At 41.7% G+C, this 24,287-nt stretch overlaps 2 protein-coding genes across 2 annotated transcripts in view; both read left to right on the top strand.

Annotated features, from left to right (window-relative positions):
- The window catches only part of LOC104032097 (cytosolic phospholipase A2 epsilon-like), a 37,675-nt gene extending 36,157 nt beyond the window's left edge, over positions 1-1,518 (top strand). The window contains exon 21 of the mRNA XM_075713147.1: positions 1,310-1,518. Coding sequence (XP_075569262.1) covers positions 1,310-1,518 — 209 coding nt within the window. The remainder of the gene's footprint in view (positions 1-1,309) is intronic.
- Positions 1,519-4,171: 2,653 nt separating this feature from the next.
- LOC104032096 (cytosolic phospholipase A2 epsilon) lies at positions 4,172-23,756 on the top strand. The gene is made up of 22 exons (XM_075713026.1): positions 4,172-4,175; positions 5,240-5,328; positions 5,973-6,056; positions 8,782-8,854; positions 9,831-9,967; positions 10,355-10,486; positions 11,962-12,002; positions 13,135-13,177; positions 13,949-14,024; positions 14,212-14,381; positions 14,519-14,599; positions 15,359-15,396; positions 16,075-16,210; positions 16,876-17,012; positions 17,435-17,657; positions 18,359-18,473; positions 18,861-18,998; positions 20,247-20,354; positions 21,563-21,754; positions 22,305-22,471; positions 22,848-23,034; positions 23,548-23,756. Exons 1-22 carry the CDS (start codon positions 4,172-4,174, stop codon positions 23,754-23,756), a joined length of 2,580 nt encoding a protein of 859 aa, XP_075569141.1.
- The last annotated feature ends 531 nt before the right edge of the window (positions 23,757-24,287 follow it).

Raw genomic sequence — 24,287 nt, 5'->3', positions numbered from 1 at the left:
TGAATGGTGAGGGAGCAAGAACCTGGCGTTCAGGCTGAACTCCTGCAATGTCAAGATCAGTGTGTCTCCTTTTGGTACAGCATCAGCTCAGAAGTCCTTTTGCTGACTGTGCTGTGCTAAGGGTCTGTCATTCTTTTTCTGCCAGGCCACCTGCTTTTATTCCTCTCCTTTACTGCCAGTTACTAGTATGCATTTTCTTCATTCCTTGGTAGCAGGGAAGTAAAGTTTAAAATTCTGCTTTTGTGGAATTTGGGAGAAATGGAAACGCAGAGATGGATCCTGGTGGCAAGCTTCCTGAGACTGCATTTGGGATTGCAGGAACTTGAAGTTCCCATATGTTTCTATTACTCCTTTCTCACTTAAAGTCTATTCTGTTACTAGCAACTCTCTTCCCTCAGCTAAGGTTCGTAGAGGTCCCAGCTACTCAGGATAAGACCTGCAGTGCACTGGCAGTGGCTATTGGAGTACCCTTTCAGGCTGATATCCTTGACTGACCCATGGATTTAATGAGACAGATGTTTACGAGTAATCTGTGGATGACCATTACAATGTTGTCCCTCACTTCTCCCTTCTGCCCTCATCACTTCAGGCACATGATGTTCTCTTGACTAGGGGTGAAGATACATGACCTGTATGATTTGTGCATTCGAACCTGTCGTGGTTTAACCCCAGCCAGCAACTAAGCACCATGCAGCCACTCGCTCACTCCTGCCCCGATGGGATGGGGGAGAGAATCGGAGGAGTAAGAGTGAGAAACAGTCCTGGGTTGAGATAAGAACAGTTTAATAATTGAAAGAAAGTAAAATAGTAATGATAATAATAATAATATACAAAGCAAGTGATGCACAATGCAATTGCTCACCACCTGCTGACAGATACCCAGACAGTTCCCAAATGGCGATTACTGCTCCCCAGCCAACCCTCCCCAGTTTATATACTGAGCATGATGTCATATGGTATGGAATAGCCCTTTGGTCAGTTTGGATCAACTATTCTGGCTGTGCCCCCTCCCAGTTTCTTGTGCACCTGGCAGAGATGGGAAGCTGAAAAAGTTCTTGACTAGCATAAGCAGTACTTAGCAACAACTAAAACATCGGTGTGTTATCAACATTTTTCTAAAACTAAATCCAAAACACAGCACTATGCCAGTTACTAGGAAGAAAATTAACTCTATCCCAGCCAAAACCAGGACAAAACCCTATGAATTTTCTTCCGGAGAAATGTGCCCCCCTCTTCGGGCTGCTGTGGACAGCTTGTCACTGACTGAGATAAACACCATGTCACAACAGCAACTTCTCTTTCTCTCCAGGTGTCAAGCGCTGCTGCTCAGAGATGGAGGGAGGACAGCTTGATTTGACCAGTCGCGTTTCCCCCTACTGCATGTTCTCGGTCAGGTATACCGATGAGAATTACCGCCGGCTGCTGAACCTCAGTGAATACAATATCCTGAACAACTCACAGATGATTATGCAGGCCTTGCAGATAGCGATGCAAAGGAGAAGGCAAAACATGTGCTAATCACCCATCCAGCTGCCCCTATCTTCTCAGAGGAGTTTTTTTATGCTCTAGGACACAGAAGGGACATATCTTTGTAAACACTGGCCATTCTGCACTACAGAAAGAAACTACCCCAGGTGGCTCAGTGGTTTGTTGGGTTTTTTTCCATTCCCAAGAAGTGGCCTCTATAGGCAGAGACATTGCCTGGGAAATTTTTACATATGCTTTGTTCCCTAAATTAAGGTTGTCTGTACAACACTCTTCACCTAAAATCCTTGATAGATTTTAAAAATAGTGTTATTTTAAGCCTAACTTATGATAATGTATGACATATAGGAAAATCATTTTTTACCACCACAGTGCTACAATAATACAACCCAGCCAATATACCTACAGGCCGTAAGAAGGGAGTATAAACTTCTGCTCCCCACAAATCTTCTTCGTGGAACACAAGGTGCGTCCAACCCTGGAAAATGAAGAAAACCTGAGACACAACTGGAAGCTGGCATTGGATCCCTGGGTCAACTTTGTTTTGCAAGTGTCCTGAAGAGCAGCTACAGAGGTTGGAAATGTAAGAGGGACAAGTGTGTGCACACAGCCAGCCCCATGAATCTCATCCACCTGCTGGGGTCTCCTGGGCTGTCAATGAATCATATGTAGATGGGAAGGAGCAACTTAAGAGGAAGTGGTGTAAGATTTTTCATGTAAAAAAATTTTTTAAAGTGAAAGGTGTAATTTGGGCACATCAAAATTTCCTGTGAATTTATGTCAGTTTTGATTGTTTTGTGTTGAGACAGTATATAAAAAAGCCAATATTTTATTTTGAAGCTTTCAAAATAAAACACCTCAGAATTTTTTTCCCAGTTGAGTTACTTCTCATATTAAACTTCCTTTCTTAGATTAAAAATAAAAGGTGCTTGAAATGAAAATATTTTATTTCCACTAGACAATGAAAACTTTGTTGTTTTACTCAATGCAATTTGTTTAAACAGTTTAGGATATATGCTCATCAACAAAAATGCTTATTTGTTTAGTTCTGCCTGTTCAAACTGTGCAGATAAGCAGGAGTTAGTAGTCTGCAACAACTAAGACCATCTTAAAACAATCTGAACAGACCGTTCATGGGATCTAGCACAAAATCACCAATAACATCTGTTGTGGGTTTGCATTTTTAAACTTTCTTCATTTTCCCTTTTATGGAAAGTGTCTTTTCTGAACTGTTGAAAGTGCTGAGGTTGAGCTGTAAAAATTATAAATCCATAACAACCTTTGCATTCCAAGAGCAAGTCAAATTGAAAATACACTTTTTAATTAATAAGTTTTGTGTCCTAAGACAACTGGGAAAATTTTTAACACAGTCTATTCAGTGAAAAAAATCTATCAACTAGATGTCAATCTGGAGCTAAAATAAAGCGGGGAAAATGCTTGGGTAAGTTGAAACATTTCATGTTAATATTTTACAAAATGTCTTTGCCTTGAAACTTAGCTTATTTTTAATAGAACGCCCACCTTGTCAGGCCAGGGAACCCAACCTGAAAATAACAGGTTTCGTTCACAGTCAAATAATATGTGTGGCTTGGTGCAAAATGACACTCTGAGGGTTTTCATTTTGACAAGGAACAGTGACAAATTGTCTCTAGAAATTGGTTCACAATGACTTTTGCCAATACTTCTGTCATTTATGATGTCAAACTAAACCTTACTTTTTTGTGCAACCGTAGCCTAATGTTGCAAGCCTAAAGATTGAGCATAAATATTAACATTTGAAACTCTTTAGGTTTTGAATAAATACACACTTCTGCTGGGTATTTTTGTTCTATGGTAGTTTCACTAGTCATAATCAGAAATATGCTCTGCATATAACCCTGGGAATTGCTTCCATTTGAACCTGAAATCCCTGGTGCGAAAAAATAAACACAGGTTCTGGCCATAAACTCATGCCACCTCCAGCTCTGAAGAAATGTTATTTACATGCAAATATTTAGTGTATACAATACCGGACAATAAAGGCTTGTTTGCAAAATGAAAATTCTGACTTGCTCCACATATTCAGATATTTCAGTAATACGCTCCAGGTTCACAGTGTGTTCCTTGTTCCAGGAGAACAAAACTGTTGTTATCTCTGCAAAGACCATAAGAGCATACCAAATATTTGCTGTGAGCATTGTGGATAAAGGAATGTCTCAATTGCAGGGGTACAAAGGGAGCCACAGTCCCTCCCTCCCGCAAGAGCTGTCTCTGATATGGATTGCAAATGTTAGTCATGAAAACAAGAGCTTTTTGGCCACTGGTGACACTGTGGGAGCAACAGTCTCAGAGCCCCAGTCCTGGTGGACAGTCTGGTTTATAGCTTAGCATTCCATGGAGATGTCATAATAAAGCACTGCCTTTAGCTATGACTGAAAGATGCTGATGCTGCCAAGGCTTTTCTGTGACCTAATGAAAAATGCATTTCATCAAGCTACGTCATTGCAGCTGGCACATGGAGGAAACATGCCATGTATGCAGACACAGCCCTTCACGGTGTTGTGAAATAATATAGCCTATGGCAAAAATTTATTCTACCAAGTTGACCATGATGACTGTTGATATTGCTTTGCATAGGAATGCGCAAAGGAGAACTGTGCTAGCTGGTAGCAACATTTAACTGGGTAAGCTCAAGAATGCTCAGGGAATGGGTAACTTTTTGCTTATGGACAATGTACCAAGAGAGCAGGGAAGCCAAAGGATTCCCTTCCCCCAGAGATTTTGATCTGTTATGACCTGCTGAACATACAATGGTCTTTGGCTGCCCTTTTTAATCCTGCTCCAGTGAGCTGGGAATTGTGCCAGTTTCAATGGCATAGGGGTCAGCTGGGTGCTCACACGGGCAGGCACCGGTGGTGTGGTGGTGGCTTCTCAGGTGTGCAGAGGGTGGTGTGTGGTTGGTGCTGAGTTTTGCCTCTGGCTGGCAGGGTTCATTCGGTCAGACACAGGCACTTAAATGCAGCTAGATTATGGCCAGAGTCAGTCTGAGCTGGAAAGTGGTGCAGACATATTCACAGGGGGTGGAGCTAAGCTAAGGAAAGTCATTACTTCAGGACTCTTCATCTAAAACAAAAATAATAATAACGAGCCATAGGAAAGAAGGAGGAAAGAATACAATGATTTGAGGAGAGACCCAGCCTTGCTGGACCAAGGCTGAGTAGGTATAAACCACCATATGAGTGTGTCTGCTATGCTCACGTAGACCTGGGATTGCAGGGACACGTGGTACAGAAAGCCTTAAACTGGCTTTTGCAAGAACCAGTTTAGTCTGAGAGCAATAGTGTTGTCCCTCTTTTTTTTTTTTTTTTTCCATTAGCTGTTTTATCCAATCTCCTTACTGTCACGGATAACCTCAATCCACTTAATGTACTGTTGCCATATCTTCTTGCAGAGTATGTATTTCTGTAGGCTTTGAGGTCTTGGTAAGTGGAAAGTTCAGTGCTCAGATAAAAGGGCATCCTTTTCTTACCCTTAGGTATAAACCTGCCATTGGCCAGTATTGGGCAAAGTGGCTCAAAGAGCATACTTCCACCTACTGTACAGGCAAAGGTATTTTTCCTACTTACTTGGCCACAGGACTCAGCTTCCTAGCATAAGAAAATGGGAGGGGAATAACTGGGTTTAAGAAATCAAGCAGAGGTGGGGCTCTGAGTCAGTTTATAAAGCAGTTGCTCACCTGCATATGAGACATTTAAACTATTGGTGTCTGTGGAAGCTGGGAGATGTGAAATTGCATCGCCACAGATAACACTAGACGTGTACGTAACAGTGACCACAATGGAGCAAGATGGCGTTTTATCTCAGGTAAGAAGGGCGCAGAGCAAAGCAAGGCATCTGGGATCTCAGCTGGTTATGCTGCACATAGTGCAAAGATAGCACTACTTTCTTGACCTTCCATTGACTATAAATGACTCTGCAGGATGAAGACAGACAGTGCCTCAAGAACTCATCATCAAAACCTAAAAAATTATAGCAAACTATAAGAAGGAAGTGAAAACTACTTGCGGAGTAAGAGTTTATTTACAAAGGGAGCATTCTGTATATTTAGGGGTTCTCTTCCTTTTAGAAATATGATATATGCAGCCTTAGAATACGTATTAAATAGCATGGAGATGTGCTTCAAGGTGAAAGATTAATGACAGGGTGTGTTTACAGAAGACACGTTTGCTGTTCCTTTAACAGCCAGGGCTAGGAGCTACCTTCCCTACCCATGTGTCATGCAAAGGGTGGACCTTACCTGGCTGCTACGCCTCTGCTCAGGCTTACCGGGGCAAGCACGGCGCAGGCGGTGGCACCTGGCACAGCAGGAAACACCTGTAGCTGCCAGGGCTCTACGGCCAGCACTGACTGTGGGCTCCCTTTCACTGCTGTTCTCAATTCCCAATGACGATTGCTTTTAAGAGACAGGATGGTTTTCCCAGGGGTAATGTTGGCCCTTCTTGTTGCAGGAGCTAGTCACTCAAACTGCTCGGCTAGGAGAAGGAATTATGCAGCTGAATCCTGATGGGGAACAGTGGACTCCTGTTACAAAGGTACTGCAAAGGCGAATTTCAAAAGAAAACTGTAAAAGAAACTTTTCTGCTGGGTGGAGCCTGGGTGAGAACAGACAGGGTTGAGCATCTGCCAAACAGTCTAATCAGCTACCATCTAGCTCCCTCTGTGAAACAGTGTCCTGCTTATCATTTTGATCACTTTACTTACACAGTCTTGCTTCATGTTAAAGTTCCAGTGCTGTTTTGTATCCTCAGCACATGGGAAATGAACCCTGTTTTAGCAAGACTAATATCTTTAAAAGGGTGGGTTTGAATAGGCTTTCTGCTACATATGTCATACTAAAGCACAAGGGCAAATTTACTGCCAGTGTAGGTAGTAATAGCTGTGAAATCCTGCCACTTTCTTTGTGGCACAATCTTGAAGTGGATTTTCAACACCTGATTACCTGGATTAATCTTTCTTCTGGCCTCTACAAAAAACTGATAGTTTTCCAGGAGACTTCAGACACGTTATATTAAATCTTTACTCTAGGAAATGGGAGGACCAGATGTGCTGAAAAAGACTTTTGACCTTGTTCTCTCTAGTTTGAGGCCATTTAGCAATTATTAGGAACTCTTCCTTGTTCTGTTTTGAGCTGAGTTAAGTTGCTGAGCAACAAGTGTTGTACTTACAGTTTAAGGAATAGCCAACCCTTTCTGTTGATAGTTGAATGGAAAACCCAAAGACGAGAAAATATGCCCTAAAATGCAACTCTCTACACTGCAGGGATCATGGCAGGTTCAGAAGAATGAACCAAACCTCTCAATTTTTTTAGGCAAAACTCAGACCACTGATGGGATTTTGGCCATTTGTTGTTTATACCTCTGTGATGTCAAAGCCAAGGCTCCCTGGTTATGACTGGGCAGATCCACATGCCTGAGTACTGCGTTCAGTCTGCACCCACTCCCTGGTGCTTTGGGATCACCACAAGCTGATCCCTGAAACTGAGTTGAGCCCTTCCAGGAAAGTGCTTGTTCCAAAGCTAGCTGCTGGCAGCACTAGTTACTGGCTCTGTAATTACTGAACACTTTCCACCTGTACCTGCCTCATTTCTGTGCCTTAGGAGTTAGCTTTTAGACACAGATACAAGCACCTTTGATGGTCTTACCCACAGCTACTCTTTGGACTCTTAGCAGTGGTTTGACATCCTTGATTTGCACACCCGGTCACCTGCTGTGCAGCTGAACAGCATGAATGTCATTGGTGCCTTTTCCTAGGATGGTGTGCTTTGATTACCTGGAGGCTAATTTTACCTATTTCTTCATTAGTTTACTTGCTAACTGCCCCCCATCTCAACAACATATATTCATTAGCCCCAGCTGCATGCATTAATACACTCAGGTTAAACATTATGAGAGACATCACATGGACACATATTCCTCGAGTCTATGAATACTAATGCACTTCACTTTTTATGGACGGTAAGCATGGCACATTATTAACACAGTACATACCAAACTGTTTTGCTCAGGCCAACTAGAGCCAAAGTCCTGCTCTCCTTTCCCACAGTACCTGTGTCACACATCCTTCTCAGTGGGACTAATGAGGTCAGTGTCAGGCTAATGCCGTCTGAGGACTGGCAATGGTCTTTTTATAGTCATTTTCCAGTATAGGTGGAGTGAGCAGGTGGTGTCACTATCTGTCTGTGGCCCTGTAGTTGCACTAAATGCCTTTTGCATTTTAGAACTTTTGGAGCAAAATTTTCCTGCTGATTTATATCCCAACATATTGTGTCTTTTCCCCCTTTCCATGACTGTAGATATAAAAGGTTAGGTGGAAACGGAGATTAATGGTATTTATTTGTTTATTTTATGGTAAAAGGAGAAGGGATATGGGCTGATGTTCAGGCTCCAGCATGAGACCAGAACAGCAATATGAGAGGCCAAGAAGTCAGGCATGAGGCCTTAGTGTCAGAGACATGGGCTAATATGAAAGAGGGAAGCCAAAGGGAACAACAAGAGTTTCTTATCAGGCATAAAATATTGTTTGCATTTCTTATGCAAAGCAGTGCAAAGAAACTCCAGACACAAAGAGCTTACATGGTTCAAAACCAGAGAAAAACTTCTTACAAGAAAAAGTCAGAGGTGAGCTCAGCTCAAGAGGGGCATTTACGTCCCTGTAAATGAAAAACACATGCACAGTGAGTAGCATGGTGGAAGTGCAAAGCAGCAATCTCTTCCTCTGACATTAAAAACAGTGTGGGGATAAGAGGTCAGCATTTAAACTCTGGGAAGTACTGTACATTTGAAAGAGCAGGAACATAAGAAAATCATATCCTGTAGCCCAGGAGACTGAACATGTGTAATGACTGGATGGGAGGTTATTCTCACAGTGTTAATTTTATCACTTGCAAAAAGCCTAAGGCACCTTTTCATTTTCTACCTTGGAAATTTAACAAGTAAATCTCCTCCCAAGCTGAGTCTGAATCTTACCACTTCGTACAGCTAGATTTTAGTTAGAAAGCAAATAAACTTGCTATAATAATACGAATCTACATATCATGCTGTAAAAGTAGAGACATCTTTCAGTCTAGTACTTGATTTAGATATTAGTAGGAAAATAAACATATTGGCCATTTCATAGTCACATAGAAAAATACACCTAAGTTGTTAATGATTTGGATATTTCTCTCTCTTGATCATTTCTATCTTTGAAATATGCTATCTACCTTTAGCATTCATTCCAGTCTTCTGTATGTTTTTTTTTTTTTTTTTTCCTCTGCAGATAGAATCATCTCTGTGTTACTTACTGACTGTAAGAGTCATAAGAGCAAGAAATATCCACCAGGCAGATGTCTGTAAGTATCTGTAGTGCTCTGTACAGTCCCCTTTACCTTCATGGGGTACTAGCTAGTCCTGCTCCAAGAAAAAGTGCTTTCTAGATTTCTTCCATGGATGGAGAAAGTCCTTTCATTGGCATGCTGGTTAGAGCAATGAACATAGTGTGTCGCTCTTCTTTGCATCAGCCTGTTCTGTGCAGAGGTAACTCTATAAGGTCAGAGCGGTACCTATTGCACATATTTCTCTGCATCCCCAAAGGGAGCAGGGAAAGCTCTGCAGTCTGTTGGAAGCAAGAAATGCAGAAAGATCTCCTGTGTTTTCCTCTGGAAAAACTCCTTTGGAGTATATTTATGTAACAAAGGACACAAACTGCTTGGGATAATGGAGCAAATACTGAAAGTGGAGTAGCCTTATCTCAAATTTAGCTTGTTCTCAAAGCTTTCTCAAGGCCAAGTAATCCAAATAACCATACCCCATGCACCAGCTCTCACAGATAAAACCCCGTTAGGTATCGTAATATTTTGTAGGTTCACTTCTGATGGCCTGCAACCGAAATATAATAGAAGATTATAGCTTTACTTACACAGAAATCAAGAAGCATTCTTTTCCTGTGTTTTGGGCTTTTTTTTAATGTTCTGTCTGGCTAGAATAGAAGCTATCACTTTGTTTCCTTAACCCTTGCACATATAGGGTACTGTGGTTGTCCCGAATTATTTTATCTGGGGCTAAACTGGTTGCTTGATGACATAGGAGGAGGAGAAAAACCATTTTTTAATACATTTATTATATCTCTAATCACATTTATTCAGAGAAGAATCGTGTCCTTCTTTTCTCTCCATTTCTATTATCTAAATTGTAATGTCTATGTTGGACAAATATGTCATCATGTATCATAGTGTCTCTTTTTGAGAGCAAAGCTTCATGTTGTTCAATTCATTCTTTCTTCTAGAGCAAATCCCAGTTTTAGATGTGTTTGTGTTTTTTAACATACAGTAAGCCAGACTGATTGCTACGTGAGCCTGTGGCTGCCAACTGCTTCAGCTGACAAATTTCAGACTAAAACCATCAAGAACTGCAAAGATCCAGTCTGGAATGAAACATTCTACTTCAGGATCCAGAGTCAGGTCAAGGTACTGAGCTGGGACTTCCCTGTTAACCATGACCTAGGGAGCAACTGCCAGGTTTTATCCTTTTGCGAAGGGGATATAAGTAATTTTCTCAAGAGGCAATTAAAGATGCAGAAAGATGTGAGAATAACACATATCCTTATAATGGTTTTCCATGCCATGAAAGACAAGTATCTCTCTCAGCCATGGGTAGAGTATGACCTTTGAGATGTCTGTGATTTTCTCTCATTCCTCCTCGTAGGCAGATGCCTGCATGGAGTTGATTTCCCCTCTACCTCCTTCCCTTCCTGCTCTTTTTCTTTACGTCCTCCCACTGACTAAAACAGCTGTCCCCAAGATCTTCTGCTTTGAATGAAACCTGACACATTTCTAATGTCCTTCCCTTCCCAGAATGTGCTGGAGCTGGCGCTCTATGATAAGGACATGGTTACTCAAGATGACCACCTCTTCACAGTGTACTTTGATATAGCCAAACTTTCCCTGGGAGAGCAAGTTTTCATGCACTTCAAGTGCAATTCACAGGTGAGGTCTGAAATAAGAAATGGAATAGGTTGGCAAGAACACATTTGCCTGCTTTTCTGTCTAAAATGTTATTTGCAAAATCTTTCTTTTTTTCCTTCTTGTGTATGGACTGCCCAGCCACATAAAAGGGAGTTGTTTTTCACTCTGACATGGGAAAGCCTCTTCACACCTGGGTCGGTAGGCACACTGAAGAGTTTAGTGTTGGCCACAGAGGCTCACAAACTCCAGGTGTCTTTGCAAAATTGTCACTTTGCTGAGTGATCAAGGAGCGTGTCCACGCCCATACATGATGCTTCTTGTCATAACTTGTTACTTAACCTAGTAATTAGGAAGTAATAACTCTGCGATTGGAACCAACTGTCAAACTAGACTAGTTACTAATGATGCACTGTGGCATGGATGTTTAAATAAGGTGTCTAAGTCATGCCACTCAGCTTGGCAACAAGAAATATTCCTATTCTGAATGCCCAGGGAGGCTCTGAAAGTCGCACATCCTACCTCCCAGTATGTTCTATCCATCCTTCTCCTCTTCCAGTTCCGTCCCTGTCTCTTGTGCATCTGTAATGCACTATTCAGTTGCTTAATTACCTTACCTACACACACCCAAACTCCACTCTGCAGTTCATTATCTTTAAGTGCCTTATTTGACCATTTTTTTCTCTGCAAAATACCAGAGGAGCAGTGTGTGGACTTCCACTAGCCCTTGGTAGAATAGAAATATTTGGCTAGTTGTAACCCAGCTCATTACTGTCTGGGTGGTTAGAGGTGCCATATCCAAGCCTTTCATTACTGTGTTTACACAGCTGCAGTAGTTAGAGCTCATACTCTTCAGGCCTTTGTAAATTTTTTTTTGTCCCATATTAGTAACTTTCTGGTGTCTTTAATGCAATAGGTAATTTGAGCAACTAAGTAACCTACAGCATGATCTCACTTCTCTGTTCTTCATCCCTTCTATCCCCACCTTTGTTTTCCTCTCTCCTGTGCTTTCTTCCTCCTGGGGATTATACTCTTCTCCACCACCCCACAGACCAGGCCTTAATGTCAGATGTAACTCTGCCCCAATGCCCTCAAACAAAGTGGTTGTCCTCTTCCACAGCCACTTTGCATGTCACCATTTCCCCTCCTTACACCAGAAGGCTTTGGCCACTCCCCTCAGCAGATCCTCTTTCTCTTTGCTGGCAGACTCGGTATGAGACAGCATCTCCACCTGGGTCTGTCCCTTGTGTCCCAGCAGAAGCAGGCAAGCCAACTACTTTTTTTTTTGTTTAAAACTGCTATCACAGCCATCCAGAAACTTCCTATTGATAAAGAATCTTGAGGCTCAAGACACACAGATGTGAGGTGGTGGGTGCCTCTATTTTAAATGCTCTGCCAGTCACAAATAGTGCATGCCTACCTATATTGTGTGAGAACTTGCATTATGAGAACTGCCAGTAGACTAGTGCCAAAACCATTTTCCTTTCTTTATTTTCCAGAGACAAGAGGAGCTAGAGGTGGGATTTGCATTGGATAATATGTGAGTAAACAAGAAATGCAACATAATCTGCAGCAAAAAGAAATAACAATTCAGAGGCATCAAATAATCTAGTCTTAATTGTCCGGAGTGCATCATTCTTTGATGATGCTGGTGATGTCCTCTCCTACAAGAACAGGCTGAGGGAGTTGGGGTTGTTCACCCTGGAGAAGAGAAGGCTGCAAGGAGACCTTATTGCGGCCTTTCAGTACTTAAAGGGGACCTATAGGAACGATGGGGACAATCTTTTTAGCAAGGCCTGTTGCGACAGGACAAGGAGTAATGGTTTTAAACTAAAGGAGGATAGATTTAGACTGGACATAAGGAAAAGAATTTTTATGATGAAGGTGGTGAAGCACTGGAAGGGGTTGCTCAGAGACGTAGTGGAGGCCCCATCCCTAGAAACATTTAAGGTCAGGTTGGAGGGGCTCTGAGCAACCTGATCTAGTTAAAGCTGTCCCTGCTCACTGCAGGGGGGTTGGGCTAGATGACTTCTAAAGGTCCCTTCCAACCCAAAGCATTCTATGACTATGAACATGGTTTCCCAAGGAATCCCTGCTATGAACTGTGTGATGAATTGGTGGGTGCCAGGATGACCTCCCATGAACTTCAGGCAGACAGGGAGAACACCCGAAAACCTTTTCTTTACCTAGTGTAATGAATACTATTTAGGACCGGAATACTGGGACTGCTCTTTTGTAACGTGTTTGTCTTTGAGATCAGCAGGGGTGTTTGCCTCCCTTCAAAGCACAGCATGGAATAACACACTGGATTTCTGATCTAGAGCCCTTTCTGTCCCATCCTCCGACAAACTGCATTTTTTAAAAAAACTGGACTCTGTGAAACCATCTGCAGCCTTAGCTTGGGGCTCAGCATAAAATCACTACATGGTTTGGCTCTGCAGTACCTTTTTTTCTTTGCTGAGCTCCAGGACTGGACAAACCAGTAGGATGATGATTGTGCCTTGACAGAGTAGAGTGAGGAAACTTGTACCACAAGTCTCCTGGGACTTTTCTTTCAAATCCAATATGCAGCTAAAAATAAGCAAGAGGAAATCAGGAGAAGGGTGTGGCTCATGAATTATACTGTAATTATGCTGAGTTATTAAAAATGTATTTTTCTTTCTGTTTCCTAGTTCAGGCCCTCCTGAAACCATCATTACTAATGGAGTACTAGTGGTGAGTGTTATGTTTTGTCATCTTTCTTGCCCTGCTGCCACACGCATTTCACTTGACTCAGTCATCAGGCCAGCATACCCTTTGACTGCGCAAAGTCAGCACTGAAACACTGTGATTTCCCACTTCATCGTCTGTCTCGTGACACATCCTTGTAGATGGCACCTGTGGAGAGACTGCAGCTGGAACAGCGGGGAGTTCTCCTATGCTAGCAACCCTCTGGTGTTGCAAAGGCAACACATGGAAGTGGTTTAGGTTTGAGACATTGGTGCAGTGGTGAACTCTCCCTTGGACATCACTCCTCCTAAATTCCCATGTTGCAAAAGTGATGGGGTTTGTCCCATCCCAGGCACACATAATTTCCTGCATTCATAACTGTGCTTTTTACACAGGGACTTTCTGACCATGCCATTTGCTTATTTATTAGCTTTGTTTCCTCATTATTTTTGTTTAAATCAGTCCTCTGCATCTCTGTCAGGATCCTGGGAGTGCTGTTTTTCACTTTGCCCTTACCTTCTCCCTCCTGCAAGCCCTTTTCATCCATGCTGCATCCCCAGCCTTGCCCTGGCTGCATCCAATTTCTCATAGACGCCTCCTGTTCCAGCCAGCATCTGAAATCGAGGTCATGGTTGAGAGAAAATGTTTTCCTCGGGACAAAGTGCACTGCCTGTATAGCATTCATATAATCATCAGTAGGAGCTTAGACTAGGAAACAGAATCTCAGACTGGAAAATTCCCTGCCATGAGGAATTTTACTGTTCATGTCTCTTACAGTCTCGCAAAATCTGCTGCTTGGAAGTACAGGTGGTTGAGAAGAAGAAGACGAAAAAGGAGAAGAAATCTTTATCAAGTGAGGTTATTTCTCCATCAGCTACTTTAAAATCACAATGTGCTAATATTATGAAGGCAATTGGCTTATGTAAGAATGAAAAAAAACCCCAACAAATCTGAAAGATGTGAATGGCCTCTGTAAGAACCTTTGTTTCCAATTTTGATGAGAAAACTACTCTGTGTCTGCTTTTGTGTTGCTTCCTTAGAGAAAGAATTCTCCTTTAAAGTACAAGGCTCCTACGAGGGCACCCAAGACATTATGCTGGGATCTGATCTGGTCTTCAGCTCCTCCTCTCCTGCCAAATTCCACTATGCCAGATACAAGCAGCCAACGCTGGATGTTACTCTACCGGGGAAGAAAAGACCTCCCTCCTTTGTATGTTGTAACTGGACTTGATAAAACATAATAATGGCATGTAAAGTAACATGCACCATAAATAGTAACAATTTGCATTGTGGAAAGAGAGTAACGTTCCTTACAGTATAAACTTGGATATATTTGTATTTTGTCAGCACTCCCGTGTGTATGATACAGGCTCTCCAAACGTGGAACTTCACTCCCTTCCAAGTGGAAAAAACATGCTCTTAGCAGAGGTGAGTGCCTCCTCTTTTGTGGGAGAGGTTGAGAAACCTGAGCATGGAAGTCTGCATCCCCCTGATGATTACCAGGGTACTTTCTGACAATGAAAGCCTGCAGACAAAAATGCCACAATCTAAGAGTGGTAGGTCTTTAGGTGATAAGGCCAGTTTGTGCCTTGTTCTGTTTGAACTGGTGTGGGAATACAGGGGATCTTGTTACTCCATCCTGACCTTACTTCATGCTAAATTTTGAGGCTCTGCTTTTCCCCTTCTCATGCACCAGTGGGGCACCTGAACTAGCTGAGGTGACACCAATCTCTTGTTGATGCTGACCATGCTTTGCAAAGCACTTTTAGATTCATGGTTAAAAAAATCCATATGGAATGAAAGGATCACAGCTGTTGTGGGGTATAAGCCACAAAAAGGGAGGAGCAAATGCTGCTGCGTAGAATAGTAGTGTGGCTGCAGCCTGGCTGGCTGCCTAAGAGAGGTAATGTTAGTAGAGGTGGGTAAGGTATACATTGTCATTACTTTTCTCTGTAAACAGCAGTTTTCCTCAGATGTTACATTCACTAGAAAACATTGGGAATTACTGAACAACTTCCCCGAAAATAAACCACTGTAGTCAATTCAGATACTCTGGCTGGATTATTCAGAGCTCCCTTTTTGTACCCACATTGCTAGGATGGCACAAGCTAAAATTCCTCCTGGGGCTGCAGGGGAGGAGTGCTAAAGCACTTTGTCATGCTTACAGTTTGTATTCTTGCTTTCCAGGATAAAGGATTTGATTTATACGCAAAGGCAGAAGACTGGTAAGAGACTTGGCCACTCTTGGAGGCTAACTCATTCTTAGCTGAACTCATCTTACCCTTGGCTCTTTACTGGGGAGGAAGCATTCGCAGTAGGACAGTAGGTTGTGTGACCAATGGATGTGGAATTCACATGAGCTGAAAGCAAACTATGTGTGTAAAATTAACAATACATGTAGATAATCCATACTGAGACATGAACAATGAAGAAGTTGCATAAACTAGAAGAAATATATTACAAGCTAATTATGCTAGTCGGTGTTATGCTCAGCAGTCTTTAACCTCTTCTTTAACACTGTGTAAGAGTGACGATGATCACCTGGTACTGTTGGTCATGAAATAGGCAAACTTTGCCGCCTACTTCAAGAAAAATGTGAGAAGTTTTTCCTACAGCTCTCAGTGCAGGCTAAAGTATGAGAGAATCCAGACAGCAGATGTCTCAGAAATTATCTGCAGGAATGTCTTTCCTTAGGTTTTCTTTTGATAACTGCTTAGAAATTTAGCAGTCCCCTTTTCTACCTTTCTTTCATGCAGCATTGCATACCTGCTTGGGAGTATAGGAAAGGCTCCTCCTATAAATGCGGTACTTTGTGGGTCTGGTTTATTTCCTTTTATTGGAAACTCTGAGCTTGTCTACAATAATAAAAAAGAATATTCTTTTTTTTCTGATCTCTGCTCCAGCCCAGACCACCTTGATGTGCGTTTAGGGTTTGACCTCTGCATGCAGGAGCAAGACTTTCTGTGCAAAAGGCAGAAGTTTGTTGCTCCTGCTCTGAAGAAGGTACTGCAGCTGGAACAGGATCTGCTGGACCATGAGGTCTGTAGGGCAAACATTCAAAATATCTAGCGAGTGTTTAGCAGTCAGGGCATAACAGCATAATATGACCTCTTTTTCTTCCCAGCTAAATTTTTTTCTGGTCTTTCCTCATCTTTAAACTTATGTACACTTCCAATACTGCCCTGTACCTCTAATCTCACCCTGCCGTTTGTGTCCTTTGCAGTTACTGTCCTGAGCTTAACTCTCCTCCTTCTCTGCAAGCCAGGCTAGGTATTGCTTGTACAGAAATGGCTTCTTCCACAGTCTTTACCCTATGATTTTTATCTTTGTTGATAATCCTTCTTCCTCTCTTTGACCTGTGAGCTTTCTTTTTAATTCCTGCCTTTACAACTGATTTTTTTCTCTCTTACTGTCTCTTTTCTTTTGAATTAATGCATTTTCATTTGTTTTTCACCAAACATCTGAATTGAACACATTGGAGACAAGCGTCGGTTATCTAAGCAAAAATTGTCATTACTTTTATTCCTGTTCTCCTTTATAAAATAAATGGTAGCTTATGTTTCAGTAGAAATAATTTGGAAAGAAGTCTGTTTGGGCACGTGTGGTGGTGTTAGGCTTTGTGTAGTAGGACGTCTCTGCTGAGAGCTATAGTCAGCTGCAGTCTGCTGTTTGACACCAGCCCTTTCTGTTTGTGTGTTGCACAGACCCCAGTGGTGGCCATTATGACTACGGGAGGAGGGATGAGATCTTTGACTGCGCTGTATGGCAGTCTGCGGGGGCTCAAGAAACTCAATGTCTTGGACTGTGCCACATACCTGACTGGCTTGTCTGGTACTACATGGTAAGTTGGACTGGGCAGCTCTTGGCTGGAGTCTTCCTGATGACACCGATGCAGTGAAGTAGGCTGGGGCTGACATGCAGTAGTCTACCTATAATGCCTTCTCAGCAGTCCTGTTTTTCTGATAGTCTTCTGAAATTGACAGATCAAAGTCTTTCCATGGGGGCAAGTCACATTATTTGCAACAGCATGAAAACAGGTGTTTTTCTAAGAACAGCTTATGGAAAATTGCTCACGCCATATTGACAGGGATAATGATTGTGACTTCAAAGGGAGCATGCTAGTTTCTTAGGGAACTGAAGACAGGAAACCTTTACTTAATTTCAACTCAAGAACTTAAAATAGAAACATAAAAAGTAGCCATTGCCTGCTTCAAACCTTGGTGTGTTTTTTTTCTCTCCTCAATATATATTTCCTCTTCCTAGGACCATGTCAAACTTGTACAGAGATGCTGACTGGTCACAAAAGGATCTCGACAAGCAAATCAGTGAGGCTCGAAAACATATGACAAAATGCAAAATAAATTCCCTTTCCTTGGAGTATTTGAAGTATTACAAAAAGCAGCTGTGTCAACGGAAAAGAGAGGGCCGCAAAACATCTTTTATAGATCTCTGGGGGCTTGTCCTGGAATCTTTGTTGCATGATGGGGTACAGTATGTCATAAAGCAGCATTTACAGTGGCTTACAATTTTCTGAAAATTAATTTTTGGAGAAGATATTTTCCTGTTTGTTCTGAGAGAAGTAGTTTGTTACGTGACTGTGTGTATGCAAATGCACAGGCATTTCCAAAACATTTGGTGGCAGCCTTTTAGATACCCAACCATGGTGGAAATCAGCATTCTTGCTTGTGGGATTTTGGATATCTTTTTCTGAGACAAATCCCAGATTAATGTTTTTGAAAAAATATTATATTTTAAGATTTTTTTTTGCATATTCTGCAAGTATTTTATTTAGAAATAACAAAATTACAGACATTATCTTAATGCCCATGAGAGGTAATACCAAAGGATCTGCAAACTTTTGAAATATGTGAGAGGTCTTGCATAAACTTGCAGCATAACATATTAAGCTGGTTTATACCAAAAGTATTGCTTTCTGCTCTTCATCATTTCCTTCCATTTTCATCCTTATGGGTCATCAAATAATCTGGCATCAGATTGGATGCCTGCAGATATTTCAGTAACAGAACTCTTGCAGGAATTTTGAAAAATTTGGAACATTACAGAATTTAAGCCCAGCACGCATTATACATTAGAGGCACAATTTTTTCTGATCTACAAGCTTAGATGCAGGGAAAACGTTCCCGTGATAATTTTCATCTCAGTGTAACTGTATTTCTGGAATCGCAGAAAGACAACCATAGACTCTCTGATCAGCAACGGGCCATTGATCGTGGTCAGAACCCATTGCCTATCTATACTGCAGTCAATGTCAAGAGCAACTATAGCACTCTGGATTTCAAAGGTAATTATGAGACTTCTGAGAGTCATTTGTCTTTATATTTAAGTTGGTAAATCCTGGGACAGTCTTTTTAGATAGCCTAAAAAAAGCCCTCTCATTTAAAGACCAGAACCTCAGCTGATGTGTATTCGTATAATGTCCTTGTGGTCAGGTAAAAATTTGACTGTCTATGCAACAGACTCAAAAATATTCCAAAGACTTTTCACATTCACTAGTTTTCATTTGTACCATGCTTATAACTCATTGCTCTTGGTCTGAACTATTAGAATTAACTGCAGAAATTATTTCAATTTTTAGTTCCTTTCATTCCCATGATAGCAACATCATTTTTATCTACAGCTAAGGGGCTGTAGTAAAACATTGTTCTCTTCTTTATGTTCCTTTTGACAGAATGGGTGGAGTTCACCCCTTATGAGGTGGGATTGCAAAAATATGGAGCTTTTGTTCGTGCTGAGGATTTTGGCAGTGAGTTCTTCATGGGTCGGTTGATGAAGAAGATCCCTGAACCCCGGATCTGCTTCTTAGAAGGTAAGCTCTTAAAAAGATCTGATTTTTTATTTTTATTTTTTTTTTTTTTTTAATTGTGAGCCATATAAACTAAGCACTAATAAAGCACTGGTGCATGACTGACAGGGCAGTTTCACCAGAGATGATAAATATCTCATTGCTGAATTAATACTTACTATAATGGATTCAGTTTACTGTAAAAAAGAAAATTCAAAGTGACAGACAAATAGTTATTTTCATTTTTAAAGCTAGTTTTGAATAAAAATATAGTATTGCTTCCAGTCCAATAATAAAATTCAGGTCCCTGGGAATCCACAGTTCTACTCGTGCTACTCAAGAAGGGTGATCTCCAGAGCCTCTTGCTGGTCTTACAGGTAGTCAGTAATTTGTGTGCTTCCTATAGACAGTTTACATGAGCCTTCATGCTGATGCACTGCATTGGGGTGCGTTTAAGCATGCCAGCTCCCCGCTGCTCCAGAGAGTCTGCTTTGGCCACAGATCACTGGCTCCAGTTTCCACCTTGCTTGGGCAATCCTGGGGTGAAAACAGCATAGTCATATCCAGAAGCATTGCTGCTATTGACTGAAGTGGAGCATGGACACATGTTTTCCAGACAAAGAGACAAGCTGTTAACTTGTGACTGGTTCAAGATGCAAATTTCCTTTCAACTGGCCACTTCACTTAGAGTGAGGGAGACACTGTACTATTTTAGCCTAAGCCTATGCTGGATGTGCATACATTTGCACTTCCTGAACCAAAAAAGAGTGAGAACTTGTGCCCTATAGGATAACCAAAGAAATTGTTTCTCAAGCTCAAAAATGCATGGTCAAAACCAATCCCTCAGTGTGTTAACAGGCTTATTCTCCAAAAGGGAAACCTACAATGCAGGGGCTGTAAGATCATGTTGTAGTTAGACCCTTATCAATATAATTCCCCATAAAATCTCTCAGATTGCAAACTTTCATCCTTTCTTTTTATACAAGCCTTGTGATACCTGTTTTTCTTTTCTGAAAACCCAAGCTTCTTAAATCATATTAATTCACCAAAATCTCAGCATTCGTTAAAATATATATTCAACCCTAAGTACCATAAGACAAAAACTGGATACCAAAATAAGGTATAAAACCCAGCAGCCAAATAAAAGTGACACATCTGCCATTTGAAACAAACTAAGGAAAAGCATAACCCTCGCGAATTTCATCTCATGATAACAGTTTTGCGATTCATGATGTGTGAATGTCTGAGTTAGAAAGCTCTTTCCTTTTACAGGCATATGGAGTAGTTTATATTCATTGAATGTGTTATATATATGGAATTTGTCCCATTCATCAGAAGATTTCTGGCACAGGTGGACCCGGGACAAAATTGACAATATAGGTAAATTATCATACTTCTTCGTTACTGTTTATTTATTGTAGATAGAGTTAATGTTAGATAAACCATCACACCCATCTGCTATGTGAGATGTGGGGTTGTTTAGTCTGGAGAAGAGGAGGCTGAGGGGAGACCTTATCGCTCTCTACAACTACCTGAAAGGAGGCTGTAGTGAGGTGGGTGTTGGTCTCTTCTCCCAAGTAGTTAGCAATAGCATGAGAGGAAATGGGCTCAAGCTGCGCCAGGGGAGATTTAGATTGGATATTAGAAAAAATTTCTTCACGGAAAGGGTAGTCAAGCATTGGAACAGGCTGCCCAGAGAGGTGGTGGAGTCACCATCCCTGGAAATGTTCAAAAAACAGGTAGATGTGGCCCTTTGGGACAGGGTTTAGTGGGCACGGTGGTGTTGGGTTGATGGTTGGACTGATGATCTCAGAGGTCCTTTCCAATCTTAATGATTCCTAGTTTTTACTTTCATTATAAATGATCCAGCCAGCAAGCCAGGAAACATGAAATTGCTACTCTACCCTTAACTGGTATAGCGGTGGACTTGGTAATGTTAGGTTAATGGTTGGACTGGATGATCTTAAAGGTCTTTTCTAACCTAAACGATTCTATGATTCTATGATGTGCACAGTATATTTGGCATTTTTCTGAATGTTTCTTCAAAAGCCACATTGTCTTTCTGGAAGGAATTGGATTCAAAGTCTCATACTGCAAAGCATAACTGGATAATTTAAAAATCTCCAGTCCCGTGATCTATGTGCTCACTGAGGGCTCAACACTGATGTTGGAAGATGAGTAAAATGTTCAGGAGTAATAAGATTGATCTATGAATGATTAATAAAGCAAAATGATTTTGACTATATTAAGTAGGAGCTTCTATAATACAAGTAAGTACAACAGTTATCCTTTTCCAAAGCCTGCATTCAGTCTGTTCCACAAGTGTGCATCTGTCTGGTGCAGATTTTTATTGCTGCCTGATACTGAGCCTTGTTTTTTGTCCAAGTCTGGTCTGTATAAGGAAATTATATTTGGCTGGTAAGAGTAGCATTTTATTTTCTTTTTTTATCTGGTCATTTGTGCTCATCAAGTCTTTTCATCATAGGCCTTTTAAATAAAGAAAACACTGATTTTTATTACTTAGCTTGACATCTTGGGGGATGTCCTTGCTCTAGGCAGGTAAAATTTAACAGCTTTTCCCTGTGCAGAGGAGGAACCCCACCTACCGCTGAAGCTGCATGAGCTGAGGACTCGCCTGTTCACCCCTCCCGGCCCCCTTGGCAGCGCTCTTCGCAGCGCTCTCACCGACCGCCCCTGCATTGCCCAGGAGCACAACTTCTTAAAGGGTTTCCAGATGCATAATGACTACCTGGAGAACAAGCACTTCTGCAGATGGAAAGGTAACAGAAGACCTGTGTGCCTGGGGAGAGAATAAACAAGCAGAACAAAATGAAAAGCCAGATTTGGTATTAAACCCATTGTCCAAGGTTAAGGGCCATGTTTAGGCAGAATCACTATTAGATCAACCAGTTGTGGCACACCGGGATGTAGCATAGCGTGGTGCTGAGCTCCATGCCAATGGTTTGCTGGTGGCACACACCTCCTGAAGCAGGGGCACCAGGTCCTGATGGTGGTTGTCCCTTTCTCTGAAGACACACTTGGTGGGGAGGCACAAGAAACCCCCTTCATGAATGTTGCCACTGCAGGTCCAAAACTGCATGTGGCTGGAGTTGGGAGGGCAGAAGGGATACGGTGAATCTCCCTTCCCCAAAGACGGTAACCAGTTAGGACTCTGTGGTCATGGTGTAAGAGTGGAAAACAGGCTAACCAGTTTTGCACTATTGCACTTAGAGCATGAAAGGTTAGTGTAGGTTAATGGTTGGACTGGATGATCTTAAAGGTCTTTTCCAACCTAAACGATTCTATGATTCTAAAAATGTTTCCTTTTAGATACTGTGTTAGACACATTTCCCAACCAGCTGACACAATCGGAGGAATTCCTGTCTCTGGTAGATACGGGATTTTTCATCAATACAAGCGTCATGCCACTTTTAAAACCAGAGAGAAAGGTGGACGCCATCCTGCATTTAAATTACAGTGCAGGATCCCAGATACAGGTGAGAGGAATTGAAGCAGTCTCTATTTCTTCTTCAATAGCTGTATACCTGGAAGTTTTTAACACTTACGTGCTTTCTATATTGCTCCTACTAAAAGTCTTAACCACTAGCATTTTTAGCTTAATGTTGCAGTGTGATACTTCATTTATAGACTGTAGATATTCTCATTTGTTTTTCTTGTATGATACAACTGTTTTGTGCTAAGAACTCAGGGAAAACATAAACCTTCTCTCCAGTGACTCAGTGCTTTCCAATAGGGGTTTCAGAGCTTTCACACAGCTAGCTTGGAAAACACCCACTTTGTTACTGGACTCCAAGAAATCCTGAGCCCTGAAATCCTCTTTAGGTCTTAGTACTGTTCTGTTCATTGATCCAGGCTCTGGACCAGACCTGCAAGTACTGCTCGGAGCAGGGAATCCTTTTTCCCACGGTGGACTTGAGTGAAGAAGACAGGAAAAACCTGAAGGAGTGTTACCTCTTTGATGGTGCTGAGACTCCAGGAGCACCAGTACTGCTATTTTTCCCACTAATTAATGATACCTTCCAAAAATACAAAGCACCAGGTAAATAATCAAACATATTAAAAAAAGGTTGACATCATGGCTAGGCTATTAAAGGGAGTATATTTAATACTCCAACCCTTGAACTTCACTATGGCTCATTTCAATACATCAGCCTATCTGTTGCTTAAAGTTATTTTTTTTACCATGTCAGATTTGATGCCATGGCTATGCTGTTTCAAACCCTAAGCTAGTTAGTTTGCAGGTAACTTTGATGTATCTATGTGAGCCACAGGTACAGCTCAGAACTGCAGTGTAGACCCATGTAAGAGGAATAATCACCATTTTTCTTCCCTCATCATGTGAAGCAGCTGATATCCACCTGAGCCAGGAACTGAGCTGTCAGTTTGAAAAAGAATTATTTTTTTAAAAAAATTAAAACCCACAAGAGTAATTCAGATTATGAACTCTTTCTGTGGAGAGATATCTCCTTTTCCAGCTCTGTTAAGAGTTTGCTTGTTTATGACCAGAGTAACTCATATGTCTCAGCAGTGATTTGTCACCCCTTCCTCCTAGGTCAGAAGCGTTCAGAGTCTGAGATGGAAGATGGCAAAGTTGATCTCTATGGCTGCTGTTCCCCTTATTCAACATATTCAGTTCAATACACTGAGAAAGCATATGACCGTCTGGTTCAGCTGGGTGAATATAACATACTGAATAACAAAGACCTCATTATGCAGGCCTTGCACGCAGCAGTGGCACGGAAAAGGCAGAAAAAGAAATGACAGACAAGGGAGGATGCTTTTGTGTCCCCTAAGCTGCTGAGAGACTGAAGCTCCCTTACAATTGGTGAGCAGGCTTCAAAGGATGCCTGCTCAACCCAACTAAATGGCAATCTCAGATGAACAAAGAAGAGATTGAAGAGAAACTTTTTTATCCAATAAATTTCACAGAGTACAGAGGATGGGCAGCCATGAAGAAGGTGCTAAGATGATAATGAGCATGGTGCTAGTTGCCCTGAGAGTTTGATATGTTTAAGTCTAACATGTTCAGGGCAGACTATATTAAAAGCATATTTTATTAACTTGCCTTGTGTTTTGTGTTTGCGAGGTGGTGTTGAGGCAAGCAGCAGCCTGTGGGCCAGGTTTGTGACTGGGCAAGTGTTTAAAGAAAGAAAGGAACATGTCATATGGCATCCTGTGGGAACAGATCATGTCCAAGGGAGATTTTGGACAGAGGCATAGGAGACACAGGCCATGGGTACCAGATCAACCAAGAAATCACAAGAATGTTGTGAAGTTCTCCATTGCTTGACC

Source organism: Pelecanus crispus, chromosome 6 (genome assembly GCF_030463565.1).
Source record: "Pelecanus crispus isolate bPelCri1 chromosome 6, bPelCri1.pri, whole genome shotgun sequence".
Taxonomy (NCBI): domain Eukaryota; kingdom Metazoa; phylum Chordata; class Aves; order Pelecaniformes; family Pelecanidae; genus Pelecanus; species Pelecanus crispus.
Note: the sequence above shows the minus strand (reverse complement) of the source record. Positions and strands in the feature narration are given on the sequence as shown.